The following is a 23,682-nucleotide window of genomic DNA, read 5'->3' on the forward strand; positions in this document are numbered from 1 at the left end:
GACTTCTGTCAGAACTAAGACAGAAAGATTCTTATTTTAACATCTGGTAATAAACAAACAAACAACTAAATAAAATTCCAATATAGATAATTAATGCCAAAATGTGAGGGAAGGTACAGAGTGGTGGAATGTGGAGTGCAGAAAACTGTGTGGTGTGTGATATGGTGCAAACAAGAAAATGCTTTGAAGTCAGATGGTATAATTTGGAACGTGGGCTTTGACGTTTATTTATTTATTTACTGAATTTTTAAAAATTGTGGCAAGATATACATAACATAAAATTTATCATTTTAACCATTTTTGTGTACAATTGAGCGGCATTTAGTATACTCCCATTGCTGTGCGACCATCACCACCACCCATATCCAGAACTTCCCATCATCCCAAACAGAAACTCTGTACTCATTAAACAATAACGTCCCTTCCCCAAGTCTGCGGCAACCACCATTCTATTTCCTGTCTCTATAAATATGGTTGTTGTAGGTACCTCATGTATATGGAATCATACTTTGTCCTTTTGTGTGTTCTTTTATTTTTGCATCTGTACGTTAAGCCTGAATAATATCTGACTTGTTAGGACATCTGGTGTGAGAGAATCACTTAGGATAGTCCTCGTTACAGAGCCTGCCTTCGATAAATGTTTCTTTCATTTAACCTTATTTATTCCTAAACGGCGAAAGGACCCTGATCTATGGCCCAGGAAAACTTGTGCGCCGGCGCTCTCGCCCTCTGGAGGGTAGTCAAGGACCTTGGGCCGACTCGACTTGAGATCTCGCGAGACTGTCAAACATTTGGTAAGAGGCGTGGGAGGAACGTTGTGTTCTCGCGAGAAGTCTGCCTTTAGGCCCTTGGCTTGTGTCGGGCAGTACCTCTGTCCGCTAAGGTCTCCTCAGAACGCCCGGAGCTGCACTCGGAGGAGGTAAGTACCGGAGGAGCTAGCGGGGCGGGCGTGCCTCCTCCCTATCTCAACGCCGCGGGTCGGCCTGGGGCGCCATGGCCGCGTACCGGACCGGCCCGGGCCTGTCTGGGGCTGCCGTTCGAGGCCGGCCTCTCCCTCGACCCGCTTGCCTCGAGGGCGGCCTCCTCCTGCCTGCCCGCCGGCCTGGGCCTGCCTTCCTCTCTCTGGCCCTCGACTCTCGGCCTGAGGGCCACCTCTTTCTCCCCGCCCGGCCTGTTCTCCCTTCGTCCTTAGACACTCTGGCTTGGGGACCACCAACGGCTGTCTGCCCGCCCGCCCCCCGGCCCCGGCTGTGACAGCTCCAAGTTTTTGCTCCCTCTCGCCGGGGTCACTTGGAGCAAGGAGGGGCCTGTTTTCCCGAACGGACTCAGAGTATATACATTCCTAGCCTGTTGGGTGGAAACGCGAAGAAGATAACGTTTTTTTCGGCCCTCTACCTGCCAACACAGCGTCACTTACCGTAGAGTGCTTGTAGTTCTCCTAACAGTCCCGAGAGGTAGTTCCATTATCTCCTTTTTACAGATGAGAAAAGCGAGGCTTGCTAGTTCATTGACTCATTCCACCAACAATTATTTAATTCAGTGCCTATATGTTAAGGGTGTTGAGGATACAGCGATGAAAGAAAATGGGCACAGCCCTTATTTTCATGGAACTAAATTCTTGTGGCAGGAGCAACAATGATCATATAGTCTTAAGTGTCACATCATGTAACAGGGGTGATGCGATCAAGAATGGCAGAAGGCGGAGTGCTAGTGTCTGTTTGACCCCAAAGGCAGAGCTTTTTTCACCATACCATTTTGTGTTGTTTTCTAATCAGGGTAAGGTTCACCATAGCATAACTGTTTGAACCACCTACTTGGTAATATGGAAATATGGTTGTAGGGACTATTGAGTTACTTCCTGGGTGAGAACGGGGCAGGTAATCATAGCTGGCTCATTTCTGCACAGCGTACTAATGTGACATTTCTGAACTTTAAAGAACCTCAGAGCCTTTGAGGAAGACGCACCCAAATGCTGCAATGGAGGTGGGGGGTGTGGTGCATGTACCTTTGAGGCAAGTCACTTGGTTTGCATTTTGACAGTTTGCTAGCTTGCAGATTTGTTAAGTAAGTGAGAAGGTATATGTAAAGTCTAGCACGGTAACATTTCTTACATTTTAATATTCTTTCCTCCTTTTCTATTGTCCTTGGGTCCCCAGGGAAAACCTAGTGGTCTAAGGTTTTATGATAACTGTATTTTGTGTTTAAATAAACTTCTACAATTATATTATTATTTTTGGGAAAAGAGGTATTTCAAAAGTGGAGAAGGCTGGTAAGCTATGCAGGGAAAGTAAGATGTGATTCTCAAAGAGGGAGGAGGTATCTTATTTTAGAATTACATAGGTTTCCCCACCCCACCCACATTTTATTAAGATTCAGTCGGTTTAGCTGTGCCAGGATCTCAGTAGCCTGTGTAGGGGCTTCATAAAACTGCACAGGTGATTCTGATACATATCCCTCCCCCCACTAGCTTCCTGGCTAGTGTTTTATGATCATTTTCCTCCCAGAGTAAGTGTTGGCACACTGGAAGGCATTCAGAGCAGTGGTTGCTGCTGGTGGACTTCTAAATCGCAGTCTATTTCAAAGTTTTCTTATTTTCTTAGTTTTCGGTGACTCAATGGCACAAATTTTCCTCTAGATGGCAAGTTTACCATTGTGTCCTTGGGGACTATCACAGTATGTGTCAGCTTAGACACTCAATAAATATTTGTTGAATGAATAAAAAGCGATAATAAAATCTTGACACCTAAATGATCCCTTCAACATACATTGTGTGGTTGGAGACCTTAGACTCATCTGGCATTAAATCTTGGTTCTTTTACTTGGACTCCTGTGACTGTAGGTAATATATCTAACCTTGTCAAGCCTTAGTTTCTCTGTTTTTAAAATTGTGTTGATACATCACTAATCATTAGAGAAATGCAAGTCAAAACCACAATGAGGTATTACCTCCCACCAGTCAGAATGGCCATCATCAAGAAATATACAAACAATAAATGATGGAGAGGGTGTGGAGGAAAGGGAACCCTCTTTCACTATTGGGAATGTAAATTGATACAGCCACTATGGAGAACAGTATGGAGATTCCTTAAAAAACTAAAAATAGAGCTACCATATGACCCAGCAATCCCACTACTGGACATATACCGTGAGAAAACCATAGTTCAAAAAGAGACATGTACCACAATGTTCATTGCAGCACTGTTTACAATAGCCAGGACATGGGAGCAACCTAAGTGTCCATTGACAGATGAATGGATAAAGAAGATGTGGCACATATATACAATGGAATATTACTCAACCATAAAAAGAAACGATATTGAGTTATTTGTAATGAGTTGGATGAACCTAGAGTCTGTCATACAGAGTGAGTAAGTCAGAAAGAGAAGAATACAGTATGCTAACACATATATATGGAATCTAAAAAAAAAAAAAAGTTCTGATGAACCTAGGGGCAAGAAGACGGGAATAGAGATGCAAACATAGGGTATGGACTTGAGGACACGGAGAGGGGGAAGGGTAAGCTGGGATGAAGTGAGAGAGTAGCATTGACATATATACACTACCAAATGTAAAAATAGATAGCTAGTGGGAAGCAGCTGCATAGCACAGGGAGATCAGCTCGGTGCTTTGTGACCACCTAGAGGGGTGGGATAGGGAGGGTGGGAGGGAGGCGCAAGAGGGAGGGGATATGGGGATATATGTATACAGATAGCTGATTCACTTTGTTATACAGCAGAAATTAACACAACATTGTAAAGCAATTATACTCCAATAAAGATGTTAAAATAAATAAATTGTGTTGGTAGTGCATATGTACCTTAAAGTTTTGTGATGACTAAATGAGATAATGTGTAAAAGTAAAAGTCTTGGCAGTTAGATATATTAAATACTTACCGAAGCCATTCTTTTTTTTTTATATAAATTTATTTATTTATTTTTGGCTACGTTGGGTCTTTTGTTGCTGTACGTAGGCCTTCTCTAGTTGTGGCGAGCTGGGGCTACTCTTCTGTTGCTGTGCCCATGCTTCTCATTGCAGTGGCTTCTCTTGTGGAGCACAGGCTCTAGGTGCGTGGGCTTCAGTTGTTGTGGCACGGGGCTCAGTAGTTGTGGCTCACGGGCTCTAGAGCACAGGCTCAGTAGTTGTGGTGCACAGGCTTAGTTGCTCCGCGGCATGTGGGATCTTCCCAGACCAGGGCTCGAACCCATGTCCCCTGCATTGGCAGGCGGATTCTTAACCACTGCACCACCAGGGAAGTCCCTGGATCCATTCTTCCAACGAATATTTATTGAACATCTACTGTATAACAGTGAACAAAAAGACAAAGTCCCTGCCTGTGTGGAATGTATTTCTTCTAGTGTGTTTTCTGAAGTGAGATCAGAAAATAAATGGTTTCTACATGTCAGATACTGATAAATACTGTGGAGATAATTTAAAAATAAAATATATTAAGGGGGAGTGTGTGGAAGGAAGACTTATTTTACATAGGGTAGTGAGGAAGATGACACTAAGGAAGAGGAGTGGGCACGATATCTGGAGTATAAATGCAAGGGCCCTGAGGCATGCTGGAGGAGCAGCTCCAGCCTCAGAGAATGAAGATCGTTCACTATGCAAGATACACAGTGCAATGTGCTGCTGGATCAGAGAGCACCTTCTGAGTGTTACTGAAATCAGTAAATTCAGTGTCTCTGTATACTTACTAGTTAGGTTGCAAGTCCAGAGTGACTATGATAAGGGACCAACCAATATGTATATACTGGATTAAGTTCAGTTTCGTGAAGGAACTATAGATTTCCATGGCAGTTTTATAATTCTTTCTGATGCTTTTTGGCCCTCTTAAAATTTTGCTCCGGGTTTTCACTTTGGCTCTGTTTCCTATACAGGTATGTCTGAATACATTGTTGCGACATACAAGATGTAAACAATGCAGGTGGCCTAGGCTGATAAGGAGGCCAAGTTGACCACTTTTGCTCTGGTGAATTGTTTTAATAGTGTTTCTATCTATGCTTGTTAGAGGAGCTGCCATATAGTCTTTCTCAGCTTGTCTTCTTTGCTTGTTAAATCATAATATTACAGTCATAATTTGTAAACTTCCCACCTAGCCTACCATACCTCAAATCCTAGCAAGTCATCCTTACTCTGAATTAAATAGATTCACTGGCAAGTGAACAAAAAGTTATCTTGAGGGTGTTTTTTTTTTTTTCTTTACTACTGACATGAATGCTCATTCCAACTCTCTTAGCCATTCTTATCCCAACTAGTCATCCCTGATTTTGCTTGGCTCAATTATGCAGTGGAATCAAGATGTTCTTTTTGAGGTAAGGAGTATGTTTGGGTGCTAAATATTCCTCTTATCTAGCATTGCCTTGAGTCCTTTACAAATGTAACAATTTGGTTCAGTGAAGGAGTGAGTAACTGGCAACATAGGTTAAAAGGTTTTTGCTTGTCAGTTGCTCATAGACAAGAAGTTAGGCTTTTTTTTTTTTTTTTTTTTTTTTTTTTTTGCGGTACGCGGGCCTCTCACTGTTGTGGCCTCTCCCGTTGCCGAGCACAGGCTCCGGACGCGCAGGCTCAGCGGCCATGGCTCACGGGCGCAGCCGCTCCGCGGCATGTGGGATCCTCCCGGACCGGGGCACAAACCCGTGTCCCCTGCATCGGCAGGCAGACTCTCAACCACTGCGCCACCAGGGAAGCCCAGAAGTTAGGCTTTTAATACTTGGACAATTACAGATTTCATAAGAACATGATCTCAGGTATATTTTGAGTTTTATTTTGGCATATTTTCTAGTCCCCCAGGCTTTAGAGGAGGGAAAATATTTTATAACTTGCTTGCTTCTGTGGGGAAAACTGCAAGGTTTTTACCATATAAAATTAGGGATAAAATGATATTATTACTGTGATGGTAGATAAATAACATGGTTTCCTAACCTTGGCTATATTATGGCAGGAAGTTTCAAGTTGAAGATAGGGCACAGCCCTACTTCTGAAAGCTTACCAAACTTCTGTGATGTCAGCTGGAATTTCTGTGGTACTGCAAAATCAGAGAAAAAAATCCAGAGTTGACTGTAAATACAGTTAATGTTTCCTCTTTAACTCACAAATCAGCTGGTGCTTGTGAATCTGTATAGCTGGAATTTGATGGGCTTGGCATCAGGAAAGACACATTATATCAGTGCCTATCCTGGAATCATAGTTTCAATAGCAATATCCTTGGTTGTTTTGTCTTGTTTGAAAGAGAACAAAAAGTAATAGTTATGGTAGAAGCATTTACACCTCTGAAAAACCCTCCTGAATTAATGCAGGCCTTATTGGGACATCAAGTTGATTACTTATGTTTGAAGCAGAATTCTACCATAGTTATTGTGGCTGGTCTGAAATTGAGCATTCATTTAACATTTATTCCATTTATCAAACATGTATTAAGCCTCTGTTGAGTTGAGGGCTACAGCACTGCACAACTCCAGGGACACCATTCTCTTTATTTCAGTTCAATAAATGGGGGTTGGTAATGCCATGATACCGAAAGCAGGCAGTCTGTTCAGCACTAGGGTGTACAAAGCCAAATAATATGTGGTCCCTTCTCTTGGGGACCTCTCAGGCTAAGGAGGCAGACATGTAACATTAAGGATAACATGTGTTATAGGTGTCATGCTGGAAACTTATACAGATTACAGTGAGCCCAGAGGAGGCAGCAGTTAACTCACTAGGTCAAAACTACTGAGGAATGGGATGCTTGGTCAGGAAAGGCTTAATAGTGTTGGTGACTTAAGCATAGTCAGAAAAGCAGACAGGTGGGGAGAAGGGGAGGAACTGGCTTTGCTGGCAGAGAGAGCTGGGAGAGCCAAGCTGTACAAGGCAAACCAGTCTGGTCTATGCATGGAACTGCTGTCTGGAAGATCACGGTGTGGGCGCTGCTCTGGGGAGACAGCAGGAGAGTCAGGCTGAAGCCAGAAGACAGAGAACTTTATTTATTAAAGAAATTTGGACTTTATCCTGTAGGCAGGGGGGAACCATTGGAGAGTTATAGTTTATGCTCTCTTTAGATGAGATGATCTACTAATCTACCGGGAAATAGATGATTCTCTTGTTGTGAGACACCGTAGAAATCTTGAAACATAAGAGAGGTAAAATGCCTTATGACTTTTTCCCCTTTAGAACTTAAACATTTCATAAATATGCCAGGGCAAATAACAAAGCTTAAGGGAGTAAAGAGGTGCCTGCAAAATCTGAATGCAGAATTCTTGTAGATGTTTATGGTTTTTTTCTCTCCCCAGTGTTTTTATATTTATATACTCTTTAGTAAATCACATCATTATAGTAACAACTAAAGCTGTCATAAACAGAATAACACTGACTCTCAGTAACTGTGTAAGTTCAAGTGAAGAAGAGCTGCAGCATTTAGTGTGCTGAGGCATTGGCCAGGATCCTTTAGAGAGGGCATAGAGACCACTGGTTAGGTAGGTGATGGTCCACAAAGTTCCTACTGTATTTATTTACATTGTAACTATTTTGTAGTGGCATATAAAAGAGAGGTGAAAGTTCTTGACAGTCATTTTTACAGACTGAGAATTCCTTTTTTCTAGCCATTGACTTAAAGTATAAATGCAAAGGGCTATCAAATTTTAACTTAACATCATTCAGAGGTCTGTATCTTTTTTGTATCTTCACAAAATATGTTCTTCAATGAAGAAATTTTGAATTCAGAGATAAGTTGCTTTCTCATTATTTTTGGTAGTGAATGTCTGAAGTGGGATCCCAGAAACTGTGCAACACAGATAAAGCAGGCACTTCCATAAACTCTGTTCACCTGAAATCTGAGGGATGCTTAATTGAGGGTGATAGTCTTCAGTGTCCACTGGCCTTTGCTTTTTGTCAAGTGGTTTTGCTTTACTCTGTTTATGAAAATAGCTTCATATGCATAGATGAGAGTATTTTACATTAAAAAAATTGAAGGGAGTGACAAGGCTGTATAGAATTCTGTCTTTGGCCTGATGGGATATGCAGACTTTGAGGATTATTTTCCGAGAAAAGGGCATCAAAGTAGAGTACCATGAGCGTTATAATCATCAGACAGGAAGTACTTACTATGTGTAAGATACTGTCTTAAACATTTTTTTGTATATTCATATAATTCTCATTGAGTTGGGCCCATTATTATTGTCCTCATTTTACAGATGGGGAAACTGAGGCACAGATTGGTTAAGTGACTTGCCTAAGGTTACACCGCATCTAAGTGGCAGAGCCAGGTTTTGTGTGGAAACGGTCTAGCTCCAGAGTTCATCCTCTTAACTACTCTGTATTACTGTCTCTCCTGGTGGAGCTTTCATTTCACTATTGTATTCCCAGCACCTAGAATAGAGCTTGGAATCTGGTTGGTGCTCAGTCAGCTTGTTGAATGAGAAGCATCCATGAGTGTTACATGCAGCACTGCATTGAGGCCGTGTGGGAGTGTGTTTGAGAGAGACAGAGGGACGCTGGGGTATAGGTAGAGGTATGTCACAGAAGTGAGATGTCAGAGCCTGAAACAAAAGCCGGGCCTTGAACCTGTTAGGCTGACAGTGGTAATCTAAGGGAGTCAGGAGCTACTGGCCAGGAACATTCCAGTAATAACTCCGGAAGCCTTCTGACTGGCCCACGTTTGTTATTTCTTTGTAGTGATTAGCAGCAAAATCCTTAAATCAAAGACGTCTTGACGATTTGGGGCGCGCATCGGGGTGGACACAGGCTAAGCGCTGGAGCAGGTGGGCCGAGGAGAGGCTGGAGAGGAGCCCCTGGCATCCCTCGGGGCTCTGCGAGCTGGCTTTCGCCCTGAGCGGTCGGGCGGGGATGGTGGCGTCCAGCCGGGAGCCCAAGCGGCTTGCAGCCACGCCGGAGCCTTGCGGCAGGCTGCGGGTGATCCTCGGGCAGCTGTAGGGTCTCGCGAGCCGCCCGAGTGGGCGGAGCCTCTGGCCCCACCCCGGCGCCGACGTGCGCGCTCCCGCCCGCCCGTGGGGCGCTGCCAGGCGCGCGGGCGGGGCGCGACCTGAGGGTTCAAGGTAACTTTGTCACCCTGGTCGCGGATAAAGCAGCGTTCTGCCTGCTGGGCAGCTCACACGGCGGAGACCTGGCCTGCAAGGAGGTACGTTTGGCAGTGCAGGGCCGCAGCGGGAGCCCTCGGGGTGGGCTCCCCTTGCCGGGCTGGGAACGGGCCCTACGGCCGGGGCTGTGCGCATGCGTACTGAGCAGTACTCGTGCCCGCTCTTAAGCGGAGAGTGAACGCGCGGCTGCGGCTTCCAGGGAGGACGGGACCCAGGCTTAGGGCGACAGTGCTCCTAGAAAGTGTTGGGAAACCTGGAAAGACGCATGAGTCAATGTTGCTTTTGAACTAGAAACGCTTTAATTGGCATTAGATGGTAATGACCAATATTGTGGTCAGTTTTCAGTTACTGCTTCGGAAAGTTGAAGTGCTGGAATTGATTGCTCATAGTTACATGTATAAAGGTAGATCTGAGCGCAGTGAGGTCTGAAGTGTTAAACGATCTTAAAATGTACTATCGTGAATTTATTACCTTATTTTGTTTCTTTCTTCAGGAATTAATCTTTATTTACATGGTTTTTTAAAAAATTACGAAGAATCAGATCTTGAATTTCAGAAATTATTAAAGAATTAAAGGGTTAGGATAAGATACGTATAGATAACCTTTGAGTTAATGAATTGTGTCATAAAAAAACCTTTTGTTTTTTAAAACTGACAGTAAGAAGAAAGAACATGTTAAGAAATGTCTCAAGGTAAAATTGCATGCGGACTATTACTATAATTTTTTTCCTGAAAATTTGTACAGATGTTCTGATATATATTGTCTTATCAAAGATGACCAAATGGGCAGTTAGTGTTTCGAATTTAGTAATTCATAGAACATAGTAAGTGTCTTATGGGTCTGTTTTTTAAGGGCTTGGTCTTTTCGCAGTGATTTAGATGCTAGGAAAATAAGTGAAAAGTGGACACCTTTTTTGGAGAGGAGGGCCATTTGGGAAGGGGGGACAAGCAGTGAGACCTGGAAGGTGCAGTTAGAAATGATATAAGCATTCAGACAGAGGAATGGAATGCGGAATGGTTGTGATAAGATGTGAGATCAGAACCCAGGGCTCTTGCTCCTGTCCTTCATCTTGGAAGTGTTTTGATTATTCTGAGTCTATCATGATGTGCTGTTTATTTTTGTTAGCATTATCTAAGGAAGACGGTTCTGAAAAATTGTTATAATTTATTGAGGACTATGAGAATGGGCTGAGATTCTTTTTTTTTTTTTTTTTTTTTTTTTTGCGGTGCACGGGCCTCTCACTGTTGCGGCCTCTCCCGTTGTGGTGCACAGGCTCCGGACGTGCAGGCTCAGCGGCCATGGCTCACAGGCCCAGCTGCTCTGTGGCATGTGGGATCTTCCCGGACTGGGGCACGAACCCGTGTCCCCTGCATCGGCAGGCGGATTCTCAACCACTGCGCCACCAGGGAAGCCCTGGACTGAGATTCTTAATGGAAGGTGTTCCATTAGTAACCCATTGGAATGTTAATCTTTAGTGTTGGCAAATAAAAAGAATTTATGGGTGATAATACACTAAAGGAAGAACAAGCTGGTCAGAAGGAGAGAATCCAGAACTAAACCCTAGGAATGCTAGTTCTAAACCCAAATCTGCGTGTAATGGCTGTGGATGGGTCATTTAAACTCTCTGGGGCTTTGTGGCTTCACCTGTTTAATGAGAGTAGTCTACTAAAGAGATGGCTAAGGTTTTCCAACTTTAAATTGTGGTTTGTGTCGGTCACAAGAGGGTTATGTTTCTTTGGAAATTTTATGGTTAAACCATATGATAAGGACTTAGCTTCATTTGTGGTTTAGTTGCTCAGTTCTGGTTCCATGATCTTTGGATTTCATAACTAGATTTGTGCAAAGCATTGTGCAAGTATGGCATATATAGTTTGTGGAACTCTTCTTTGAGGAAAGCTCCAGGTTTTCCTGGAGCCTTATTCATTTGTTTGAGGGATGTGTGTGTTTCCCCCTCTATCTCTCTCCTCCTCCAAAACCTAGAACAGGAACCCTAGAGGCAGGGAAGTTTTAGAAAGCACTTAAACTTTTAACTTGTCTCAAAAAAAAAAAAAATACACATTTAAGGCAATCCTCTGTTGAAGGTGGTAGGGCAGTAGTTTGTATTATAAAGGTGAAGAGAAGAAGACATTTTTAGTAGTCTTTCATTGATCTGAATTTTAGAATTAGAGCTGATTTGGTCTAATCTTTTTACAGGTAAGAAAACAGGCAAAAGTGTGTGTACACTTGGTATATATTAGAGAGTTTAGACTACTGAGCTTTTGCCATAAAAACAACTTTCCTTTTGCTGGGTTTTATAGTGAGAGAGTATATGGGGAGCTATATTTATTAAACAGGTACCACATCCTCACCCCTAAGTCTATGAGGTAAGTATTGTTATCCTCACTTATTTAATTAAGACATTAGGTTCAAAAAGGGCACATGGTCCAAGGTCATAGCATTGATTAATGGCTAAATGATTCTAAGTCAGGGCCTCCTCACTTCAAAGCCTTTTCTAGCTTCAGTGCTGCTTTCTATATAGTCCATAGGTGGGGATTCTTAAGGTCCCCATAATTCAGCTAACCAAAAACAACCAAAGCGTTAAAAAGTGCAGTCTGCAGGGCCTGGGTCAAGTGCCTAAAGGCAGGTACTGTCTCACTTGTAACTTCATTGCAGCACTTCGTAGCTACTGTCATTGTCCACATTTTTCTAGAGGAAACTGAGGTCCAGAGAAGTTAAGTAACTCACTCATGGGTCTGAAGGTTGCAGATGGAGCTAGAATTCTGGTTTGTCAGGCCTCAGAGTAATCTCTTAAACATCATGCTTGCTACATTGGCTCTCTAACCTGAAAGGAATGGTGAATTTTTTTTTTTTTTTTTTTGAAATTGACCATATGAGCTAGATAACTCATAAATGTCTCTTTGGATGTGACATTTCATAAAGCTAGCTCAGGCTTCACCTTATTGTGTTTTGACTTCACCCATGTGGTGGAGTTCTTGATTTCAGCTCTGAGGGCTCTCTCCTCACTGCAGTACAAGAAGGCAAACCTTTGCACAGCTTCTTTCTTGGGATTTCAGCTATGGAAGCTGACTGCCCCTTGACTGCTCCACAGGGAGGAGGAGGGTCAGAGCCAAGGGCAGCGAAGGGACAGACATCCCTGAGGCTGGTCGTAAAGGAATGAAACAGGTTTTCTTAATGGCTTTAAAGACCCCTACTCTAACAAGGTTACTGTTTTGAAGGATAACACTCATTTTAATTTGAAAACAAGGGATAAATATGTGGGGAAAATCAGTTTTGTAACTTTTAAATCTCATCCTATTTTCTATCCATAACTGATAAGGGGAAAATCCAATTTGTGTACTTTTGCCATATTCTGCTCTTGTTAGGCAGTTGTATAGTATTTGTGATGGACTTGAGAAGACTTCTCTAAGTCAGCACTGAATTTGTCTCCCACGTGATCTAGAGTTCTGGGGTATTTGACATTGTGAAGCAACATTTTGACTTAATGTTACTGTTTAAATTTTACACTGTGCCAGGCATTGTGGCATTGCACACACATGGTGAGGACCTAAGAATGGGAAATTTGGCACAGGTGAAAGTTGGTTATACATTTGAAAGACACCTAAACATGCTTTGCATATAAGTAACTTAAGTGAAGTAACTTAAGTGAAAAGTGAAGCAACTTGTGGTAATGAGGTGACATTCCACTTTCTGAATATGAGCATTTCACTCGTTATGCAGGTATTGTTCAAAGTTCCTACAGTGTGCACTAAGTGCACACTAATGGTGTGCTTAAAACAGGGCAGCTTACAGTGTGAGAAAGAAGGTAGCAAAGTAGCTGCAGCTGGTGTTTCAAGGGTTGGAAAAAAATCTCCAAGGGGATTCCTGTCAAATCCAGTTAATGAATCCCTTCCATTTTAGAGATCATTTTGGGGAAACAGACTGTGGCAACAAAATAGCAGGGGGAAGTTAGAAAATTTCCTGAATCTTTCAGAAACTCTAGTTCCTGAATGTGAATTTTCTGCTGAGATGGTCAAAAGAAAGCCTACTGGGCTTTTTCCTCCCGCTGTCTTATTTCTGGGGGTGGGGAATCACAGTGTTTGGCCCGTTTCAGCTTCTAGCTAGCCACCGGCCCTAAACCTCGGCTTAAAGATGCAGTGTAGGCCAGAGTTCCCTGTGTCTCAGATGAGCAGTCAGCCATTTGCACTGTGTAGACTGCTGTTCAGCCGAAAGCTGGCTTGCTTCTCTGAGAAGGTCGTTTCCTTCAGGACTGTTAGGAAGTTCTTTTATATGTTGCCTCAGATATCTTCTATTAATCCTCCTCTACTCCTTTGGGTCATTCTGAACAGGTCTAATTCTATTTGACAGGTCTCCAAGTATTCCAGAATAGTAAATTTGTCCTCCCAGAGACTCCTCTTATCTAAACAGCCTCCCTTCCTGGAGAAAGTTTTCATGGTTTTGAGGCCCCTTTTTTTTTTCTTCTAAATACCTCTTTCTGAAGTTTGCTATTCAGAAAGAAATTTCAAAATTAGTCTAATAAACATGGAACTGATTAGTGGCAAATGCTATACTTCTGGTAAACGTAGTCAAATAGCATGTAAGTAATTTCCCTCTGAGATCCAGCACACTGCTAACTCATATAGAGCTTGCTTTCAATTAAAAACCTCCATCCTTTTACATTTATTCTCTTCCACTTTGCCCTCCCCCATTCAAGTAAAAAAAAAAATCTACATTTTTGTTTTATAAGATTTAACAGCTATGTAGAGATTGTTTGGAATCTATTTTTGTCACAGCCCCGTGTTGTCTCCAACTTTAATGTCTGCCTTCTGTGTTTTCATCCAGGCAATTAGGGAAAACTGTTGAGTAATTGGGGAAAACAGGGGCATACCTCTAAATACTTAACAGACTGGTTTCAATTCATTATCCTTTGAGTACTTTGTAAAAAATAATTTTATGATTCAATTTAGTTGGCCTGTTTTGCCCATGTTCACTTTGTCCACAGAGATGGTATACAACCTTGTCACAAGTCTTACTTTTGTCCAAATATATCGTGTCTAAAGGATTACGTTGACTGGCCAGTTTAGTAAAACTACCCAAGAAGGAAATAATTTTGGTGTCACAGGGCTTAGTGAATCCATGCTGGGCTACTGTGATCACTGCTTTCTTTTTGTAAGTATTTAGAAACCATCTCTGATTCTAGATCTATCCAGGATACACATCAGACTGTTCTTCCAGCAGTTTTTGTCAAGCTTTGCTTCTTGCTTTTCTGACAGTCTTCTGTCCCAGTCTCATAGCATTATATCTTGGGTTATGTGGTATTTTTCCACTTCTGTTTCTTCTCTCCTATGCTTATTAGAAAACTCTCTGTGGTTTCCCACACCAATTTCTCTAAGTACCTCCCTTATAGCAGAATCCCATGAAATTATTTTGTCAGGTTTACATTCCTGAGAGTTTCCTAGCTATGAAGGCATCCCTGAGTTCTTCCTAAATAAAAAAGGAGGGGGGGAATAAAAAATTTAATCCTCCCAATAAATTTAGGTTAATGTCAGATCTAAACAGTGTTCTAAACTCTCTGTATTAGGTTATTGGCTTGCACCTTCTTTCCAAAGTAATTTTGGGTCCTTCTAGACCTTTTAGTCTTCAGCTCTAAATCTGTAAAACGAGAACACATGCCCCCTATGACTTCAGGTATGTAAATAGAAATAATCTAGTGTTCTTTTAACTTTTTGGAGGCTGTATGCCCTATCAATTCAGGCAATTTAGTGTATTTTTTTCAGAAATATCTGTTCCCATGTAAAGTGTAACTAAAGTAGATGCATAGGATTTTTGGGCAGGAACACAGTAATGGTGGGCGGGGAAGAGGAGGTAATATTTATTAAGGGTATACTATGTACCAAGTCCTATGTTGGAAGTAATCTAAGTAGTTAGTAACTGGGAGCTGGTTGGAATAATCACTTGGGGGATGATCGCAGGGTGGTTTTTGGCTGTAATTATGGTGCAATTTGGATTGTTCTTTTTTTCTTTTAAAGGGACAGGGAGCAGAATGAGTACCTCACAGGACCAGAGTGGCTGCTCCAGTAATAAAGAACCCCATTTGAGGTGTTGTGATGCACGGAGGGACTTGGAGCTTGCTATTGGTGGAGTTCTCCGGGCTGAACAGCAAATTAAAGATAACTTGCGAGAGGTGTGACGTGTGCTTTTCTCTTTCCTTGTCTGAACTCTTATTACAGGGCTGGTTAGAGCATGGCGAAGGGATTGGCTTCTCCAAACCCAAAAGTTTTACCCCATGCCTTGCATGGTCTGCCTGAAATGTTGGTGCCTTTGATTCCAAAGGGAAAATAAAGCAGATGTTAGAAGAGTTTGGAAACTCCTGCACCACCTTAGATAATTCAGTCCAGCATGCATTTTTTTTTTTTTTTTTTTTTTTTTGCGGTACGCGGGGCTCTCACTGTTGTGGCCTCTCCCGTTGCGGAGCACAGGCTCTGGACGCGCAGGCTCAGCGGCCATGGCTCACAGGCCCAGCCGCTCCGCGGCATGTGGGTTCCTCCTGGACTGGGGCACGAACCCATGTCCCCTGCATCGGCAGGTGGACTCTCAACCACTGTGCCACCAGGGAAGCTCCAGCATGCATTTTTGATTGCTTCTGTGTGTGGTCCCTGTGCCAAGCACTGCCATCCGCTAAAAAGCAACAAAGTGAATGAGCTCAGCTCATTGAACTGGTCAGTTGTGTTCTTAATGCATAAAGGATGGCACTTCAGCATGTCCCCTACCATCTGTTAATTTGGTATTGGCATGGTTTTGGTGGTGGCATGGTTCTATAAACGACTTAATTGTTAGAGCTAGCCAGAACGAAATCTGTTCCTTCTTTTGGCCTAATAACGTTCTGCTGGTGAGTGGGTAGACCAAGTGTTACATGACTTTGAAATACCACTTTACTATCCAGAAAAAGGTGTTTTAAAATATAGTTTCTTGGGGCTTCCCTGGTGGCGCAGTGGTTGAGAGTCCGCCTGCCGATGCAGGGGACACGGGTTCGTGCCCTGGTCTAGGAAGATCCCACAAGCCGCGGAGCGGCTGGGCCCATGAGCCATGGCCACTGAGCCTGCGCGTCCTCCGGAGCCTGTGCTCCGCAGCGGGAGAGGCCACAACAGTGAGAGGCCCGCATACCGCAAAAAAAAAACCAAAATATATATAGTTTCTTATATGGATTCTCCTGGATAATTTATAGCTGTTATGATTTTCTTCCTTAGAATTTTTATATTTATCCCTCTTTTGAATCATTCTTTATGCTTCCAGAGACATTTAATTTATAATTTTACATAAACTGTCTACCCTGATGGTCTTCTGGCTGTTGACATGTAGTGACACATCTCTTTACTAAATTGGCCTACTGTAAATGTGTTGCTCATTTGTAGGGTGAGAAAAGAGGTAAGGGCTAGTTACTAAGTTAATATTCTTGTCTTCTTCCACTGATGAATTTGTAAAACTATAGGTTTTCAAATTATGTGGAAAACTTAGGGGCATCAGTATCGCATGACATATCCTTGTATTTTCTCTTGACTCCTTTAGGACACCCAAAATAAACCTGATCCTCTTAGAAGAAGGAGTATTGAAGGAGGATTTTGGAGCTTAGATATGCATTTATGGCTGGGATTCTTAAACTGGGTCCATGGGGCTTTGGTGGTTTCATGGATGGGATTCAGGACTCAATGCTGAAATTATAGGCAAAATTTTGAATGTATGCATTTTTCTGGGGAGACACTGCATAAATGTCATTGGATAATCAAAAGGATTTGTGACCCCCAGAAGTTTAGGGACCTCACCATTCTGTGGGAAGCACCATTCTTTGAGCTTACAGCACTAGTGAAGCTAACATATGTGTTTTCTAGGTCAAAGCCCAGATTCACAGCTGCATAAGTCGTCACCTGGAATGCCTTCGAAGCCGTGAGGTGTGGCTGTATGAACAGGTAGATCTGATCTATCAGCTTAAAGAGGAGACGCTACAGCAGCAGGCCCAACAGCTGTACTGGGTAAGATGACTGCAAGGCCATGATTGGTTTGAATGTGGTTTCTGGTTTCCAGAGACTTTTTCCTGTAATGCAGCACTAATATAGATGAGATAAAAATTTAATCTCAAGTGCTACTTGCTATTTGTTAACTTGGATACACTTGGTGCTTTTAGTATCATTGTGGCTAGATGGTTTCATTTTTTTTATAGTTGCTGGGTCAGTTCAATTGTCTTATTCATCAGCTGGAGTGCACCCAGAACAAAGATCTAGCCAATCAAGTCTCTGTGTGCCTGGAGAGGTAAAGACCCTTTTTGCTTGTTTTGACTTTGGCTCTTTGACTTTGATGTATTAAAAAAGAGTCACTTTGTAACTCATTGCATGATTTGGATTTAACTTGACATCTCTCTTCCTTGGATAAGATCATCCTGCTTTATATATTTAATATCATACTTGGTGGTACATGGTTAAGTCATCTATCTTTGGTTGAGTTTCTTAGAAAAGTACAATCATTTCAAATAACTCACAATTTGGTTTTTATTTTGGATGAATTTGAAATAGATGTTTCTTTAAAATAGCCAGGTTTTATTTTTTTTCTCCAGACTGGGCAGTTTGACCCTCAAACCTGAAGATTCGACTGTCCTACTCTTTGAAGCCGATATAACTGCCCTGCGCCAGGCAATCACCACGTTTGGGTCTCTTAAGACCATTGTGAGTAGTGTTCATCTCAGAAGGTTCATAGTGAGCTTCTTAGGTCTGTGGCCTCACAGGTGGTCTTAAAAATAACACATTTTCACTGTGAATAGTGGCTTTCTTGAGAATTTGATAAGCTTCAGAAATTTCTTTTTCTGATTAAATTTATAGAGCATTAGGCTGGTAGTGCTTGGAATGTGGTAGTGACTCATTGATCATCTCTAGAATTCATCTTGTATCTCTTTAAATACGTTTGACTTCTTTCTTATGAAATTTATGGCTTGAATGGTCTTTAGAGTCAAATATGGTCTCATTTGGGTCTTGTTAAAAGCAGTAATACTACCAATTCTGGTGAAGGTTTCTTACATGAAGATAGTTATGTAGTACAATAGATAGGGAACTCTCAGATTTTATAACTACTTCATAGGTCAGTGAATTTAGTATAAAGAATATTCTAGTGAAATGTAACACTTTGCTTAATTCTTTTGAAATTTAGGGATTACAGTTTCACTTTTTTGGTATGAAAGCATAACATTAGTAAACATGATTAATTTGCTTTTATCTTATAGCAAATTCCTGAGCACCTGATGGCTCATGCTAGTTCATCAAATATTGGGCCCTTCCGGGAGAAAAGAAGCTATATCGCATTGCCAGAGCAGGTAAAATGTCATTTTGTTTCTTGTAGCTGAGTTATTACTTGGCTTATATTTCTTTTGGGTTTTCATTATATCACTTTTTTTTTTTGGCTACGAATTATTTGTAAAAAGGCACCAGTGGTAATAAATTAGTTTATGCAATTAAATGCTTCCCTTGAGACTGAGTGTCAGAAATTTAGAGGTTTTAGAGGTGTTAAGAAAGTAATTGTTATCAGTTAGTTCATAAGAATTATCAGTAGCTCTCTGATTGGGTTGGTTCTCTCTTAGGGATCCTTCTCTTTATCATCCATAGAGGTGATTTACTTCTAAAGGCAATGTGAATATAGGATCCTAGAAGTTTTGAGTTGAGAAGAACCCTGGAGATCAACTATACTCCTTGTTTTGTAATTGTGAAAATGGAGGCTTAGGGGAGTCATTTGACTTGTGCAGGGTCAGCACCAAGCCAAGATTAGAGAACTTGGGTCTCCTGCTTTTCTGGCAAACTTTCTACTGCATTTGACATTGCCTTGTTAAGCAGCAAAGTATTGTGTGATTAGCAGAAGTCAGCATCCAGCACCACAGCTGTCCCTCTCAGCGAATGGCTCCTTGGAAGCAAACCTGCCAGCAGTCACCAAGCTCCTCACATACCCAGTACCAATCTGCAGGACTGGCTCACCCAAAAGCAGACCTTGGAGAATAGTCAGGTGTGTTGCTGCCTTTATTGTTTCTGAGATAGATGAAGTAATAGATGGGGCTAGTTATTAACTGATAGTGTATATCTTTGTTTGGTTTTTAGTTCTAGTCTGGGAAATATATATCTTTTAATAACTTTTTATTACAATAGTGACACCTCTACACTGTAGATAAAAAGCTTAGGAAAAAACTGTGTAAAGAAATACAAGCCCATAATACCACATGTGGAAACAACCACTGTAACATTTTTGTTTATGCATACATATACTTTTAAAGAAAAATATCATTCTGTAACTTTTGTTTTGGCTAGCAGATTTTTTTACTAATAGAGCATGAATATATTTCTCTGTCATTTAATTTCTTCCATAAAATCCTTCACAGTATATAATATTTCATTGATTGGCTCTAAACTTCAGTTTTTCTGAATATAAATACATTTCCTCTGCATGTCCAGGAACTAATTATTTGCGTACATTCTTGATTCGTTCTTTAGGAATAAATTCTTAGAAATGGCATTCCTAGATTATAGTTCTGCAGTCCCTTTAAGACTTTTGCTACAGATTGCCAATTTGGCTTTCCAGGAAGTTGATAGCAGTTTATATTCCCACCAGAGTATTGAAGAGACCTGCTTCCCTGAAACTTCTCTAATAGTGGTAGTCATTTACAAGTTTATTTCTTTGAATTTGACACAAAGTAACAGTAAAAACTTTTGTTTTGAGTTTCTTAGATTACTAAGGAGGTTGAGTATTTTCCATGTCTATTAGCCTTCTTGGATGACTTGTCTCATCATATCCATGGCTCATTTTTGTCTTCTTTATTTATAAAGTCACATTATATAGAAGTACTAGTCTCTTTTCTATAAACCGCTACAAATGCTTCCTCCTATTTTGCCTTGTTTATTTTAAAACTGCAGAAAATTAAGTTTTAATATAACCATATATTTTAATATCTTAATAGAGAAATCCCATACCTTTTGACTATGTATATACTTAAATTTAGAAACATTGGGCAGTGTGGTAAATATAAGAAGTCTTATCATTGAATCCCAAAGCAGTCATAATATTCTGGCAAACTAATATTGTGTACTTCTTATGTAGACTTCTGCCAGAGCCTGCAATTTCTTCAGTAAAGTCTGGGGCAACCTAAAGGGCTTGGAAAATTGGCTCCACAAGAGTCAGCAACAAGAAGTTTCTGAAAAACCAAGTTACCAAAAGTGTAACAGCCATTCTACTACCAGTTCTTACTCCATTGAAATTGAAAAGGTTGGAGATCTAGAGCTTCTTGATCAAGATGAGGTGGAGCTTTCTGATTGGCTGGTGACTCCCCAGGAATCCCATAAGCTTGAGAAGCCTGGGAATGGCAGCTGTGAAACCAGTGAGAAGTTTAAGCTCTTGTTCCAGGTGTTCCAGGAGTCCTATAGTGTGAATGATTGGCTTGTCAAGCCTGATTCTTGTACCAATTGTCAGGGTAACCAGCTCAAAGGTGTGGAGATTGAGAACCTGGGCAATCTGAAGTGCCTGAATGACCACTTGGAGGCCAAGAAACCCTTGTCCACTCCCAGCATGATTACTGAGGATTGGCTTGTCCAGAATCATCAAGACCCATTTAAAGTAGAGGATGTCTGCAAAGCCAATGAGCCCTGTACAAGCTTTGCAGAGTGTGTGTGTGATGAAAATTGTGAGAAGGAAGCTCTGTGTAAATGGCTTCTGAAGAAAGAAGGAAAGGATAAAAATGGTATGCCTGTGGAACCAAAACCTGAACCTGAGAAACATAAAGATTCCCTGAATATGTGGCTCTGTCCATCCAGAAGAGAGGCAACAGAACAAGCTAAGGCACCAAAGGCAATGGCTTCTTCTAGAATTGCTGATTCCTTCCAAGTCATAAGGAACAGTCCCTTGTCAGAGTGGCTCATTACCTCCTCATGCAAAGAAGGATGTCCCAAGGAAGTGCCTCTTAGAGAGGACAGAGCTGGCATACCAAAGCTTACAAGCCACTTGGCCACTTCCTGGTGTCCCTTTAACACAGCTGACTGGGTCTTGCCAGGAAAGAAGACAGGAAATCTTAGCCAGTTATCCTCAGGAGAAGACAAATGGCTACTTCGAAAGGCCAAGGTGAGCACAACACATTAAAATAGCACCTTTTGAAGTATATTTAATACATTTTTACTTTCTTAATCCCAAACCTTGCAAATGGGCCAGATCCTTAAATATCTTAACTGTTAAATATGGCTTAAGTATTAATTTTGGTGCCATGTTAGCAACAGCATGGAGGATTTATGATTATTCAGACCGAAATTTCTGTGCATTTTCTAGGCCCCAAATCCCCATCTGGCCTATTTTATTGCTACTTATGGAAAAGATTAGGGGTAGAGAAAAGAGTTGTCCCCTTTGCTCATTATTAGAATGCCCAACATTTACATCATTCTTTATGGACACTACACTATTTGAAGATGAATTGTTGGTCTCACGCCTCCCAGTTGTCATGTAGCAATCCACCTTTTGTCTTCTTGCAGGAAGTATTACTTAATTCGCCCCTACAGGAGGAACACAGCTTTCCCCCAGACCGTTACGGCCTCCCAGCAGTTTGTGATCTCTTTGCCTGTATGCAGCTTAAAGTTGATAAAGAAAAATGGTTGTATCGAACTCCTCTACAGGTGGGTACATGCCACTAGTGCAAATATTAGTTTTAGCTGCTCAAAGATATTTTGCCTTATATATGAATTCATACTTTGCCCACTGAACTGTATTCCTATTAATGGTTTCTATATTAGGTGAGGTGGGAAAAAGATCATAAAAATTTCATGTATTTCACTTGAACTTGCTCCACGAAGTAACGAGGACATACTTGAAAGTGACCTTTCAAGATGATGTAGCTGTTGGGAGAATTTTTGGAGCCTGTGTGGATTCTAGTAGCTTATTGAGAAGTGAGAGCTTCAGGGTGGGAAACTTGCTTTTTATCCTGCAGTGAAGTGACTTTTTATCTATGGGCTTTTCTTTACAGATGTGAAGGAATGGAGTACTGGAGTCAAGCAGATTTTCTGCAGATTAGCACAAATCCATGAGCTGAGTAACTGCGGCTTGCCAAATCATTGCGTTTCTGGGTCTGATGTAGTTCCTTTTCTGCCTAATTTTGAACTAGTGAAGAGAAATAATCAAATTATGAGTTACTGTGTAAAAGAAAAAGGCTGTTTGTTGATGTTGAGGTGATTCAGTTCCTTCTTACAGAAGTATTAATTCACCCCTACACTAGAAACACAGCATCATAGTGGGTAGGTCTTTTTCATAAGCCTCCACGGCTCCTTAGTTTGGGTTGTTATTAGAAGTACATTAAAGCACTGTAGTTTTAAAAATGAAATAGTTTTATAATCAAGGTGTGTTGATGTATTCTGAAACTAGTAAACTTTTTTTTTTTTTACTTAACCTTTTGATTGCCTTCTTTGGATGCTTCCCCTTCTTGTGGGTTTTCTTCCATTAACGGTGAATTCTTCTGTTTAATTAACGTACAATATTATTTCACACAAATAATTAACCTTGCCAATATAGTGGATTTTTCTTACCAAAACAGTATTAACAATCTTGGCAATTTTTGACATTAATTACAAAACATTTTAGCTTACATGCCAGATTCTACATTATTTTTCTTTTTTTGAAACAAACTCAACTATTTCAAGTTTTATCTTTATTCCCTTTTCTAAACGTTATTATTGAAGTATCTAGACAGCTCTTTCAGAAGGGCTCCATATTGCTTGAAGACTATATTCAGGGTAATCCTAGCCTCTTTCAAAGTATTCTGAACTACAGGCAGAAGAGCCCCAGTGCTGACTAATCAAAAAGCAAAAGGCAAGACATGCTGGAAATGTACTACTTGAACTATTCACTATCCTAAATGTTACTGGTGCATCCTGTGTAAATGTAAGCTGAACTGGACACCTGGTGCTTTTAACTAGGCATAAATTAAATGTCCTCTCACTGCAAGCATAGCATACCTATAGCTTACAATGCAGTGACATTTTAGTGAATAGGCCGTTTTGAACACTGTGCCTTGGGGTGTGTATTGAAGCTTTATGAAAAGTATTGATGTTTCCTTACCATCCCTAAAGTTATGTCCATGCTTCAAAAAGTTTCTCTGTAGGAGAGAAATGGTATTTATACCATGTTTTAAAATTCTGTAAGATGAGACATCTTAGCTGCTTTCCAGGCTTTTACACTATTAAGCCACTCAACTTGCCTATATGTTATTGGAAATACTTTTAAAGTTTGTGATGTGGTCATCTAGAAAGCCCTTTTGGGGAAACTTCACATTCCCAGTGTCATTGCCAACTTCATTCGAATTCTTGAACCACAGCTGAAACGAGCCTATTATTTTTTAGTTCTCCAATACCATTTAGAACTTTAAAACTAAAGGTGGTGGGTAAAAACTTAAGGAGCCTTTCCATTATCTTAGGTTGCAGGAAACCTTGTAGTTTTTGAGGTTTAACACATTGTGTATCCCCAAATTAACAATCACTGTGCTAATGAGTGTAAAACATTCTTTTGCATTGATGGATTTTGTGCCTCCCTCCATTAAAAGCATAACAGCCATATAGTTGTCCTGTGATTTGTAAAACA

The 23,682-nt window shown here is 41.1% G+C and overlaps 1 protein-coding gene across 1 annotated transcript; it reads left to right on the top strand.

Moving 5' to 3' along the window:
* Positions 1–819: 819 nt before the first annotated feature.
* On the top strand, positions 820–23,655 carry NCOA4 (nuclear receptor coactivator 4). The gene is made up of 10 exons (XM_065894214.1): positions 820–919; positions 15,081–15,235; positions 16,938–17,078; positions 17,267–17,355; positions 17,657–17,765; positions 18,317–18,406; positions 18,943–19,086; positions 20,173–21,186; positions 21,588–21,728; positions 22,076–23,655. Exons 2-10 carry the CDS (start codon positions 15,095–15,097, stop codon positions 22,079–22,081), a joined length of 1,875 nt encoding a protein of 624 aa, XP_065750286.1. The 5' UTR covers positions 820–919; positions 15,081–15,094; the 3' UTR covers positions 22,082–23,655.
* The last annotated feature ends 27 nt before the right edge of the window (positions 23,656–23,682 follow it).

This window comes from Phocoena phocoena, chromosome 16, assembly GCF_963924675.1.
Source record: "Phocoena phocoena chromosome 16, mPhoPho1.1, whole genome shotgun sequence".
Taxonomy (NCBI): domain Eukaryota; kingdom Metazoa; phylum Chordata; class Mammalia; order Artiodactyla; family Phocoenidae; genus Phocoena; species Phocoena phocoena.

What these genes read in the sequence shown, in the direction of transcription:
- NCOA4 (XM_065894214.1), top strand. Translation starts at nt 15,095, where the DNA reads ATGAGTACCTCACAGGACCAGAGTGGCTGCTCCAGTAATAAAGAACCC. An exon ending in TTAAAGATAACTTGCGAGAG is followed by an intron (nt 15,236 to 16,937) that starts GTGTGACGTGTG and finishes TGTGTTTTCTAG; the next exon opens with GTCAAAGCCCAGATTCACAG. An exon ending in TTGGGTCTCTTAAGACCATT is followed by an intron (nt 17,766 to 18,316) that starts GTGAGTAGTGTT and finishes TTTATCTTATAG; the next exon opens with CAAATTCCTGAGCACCTGAT.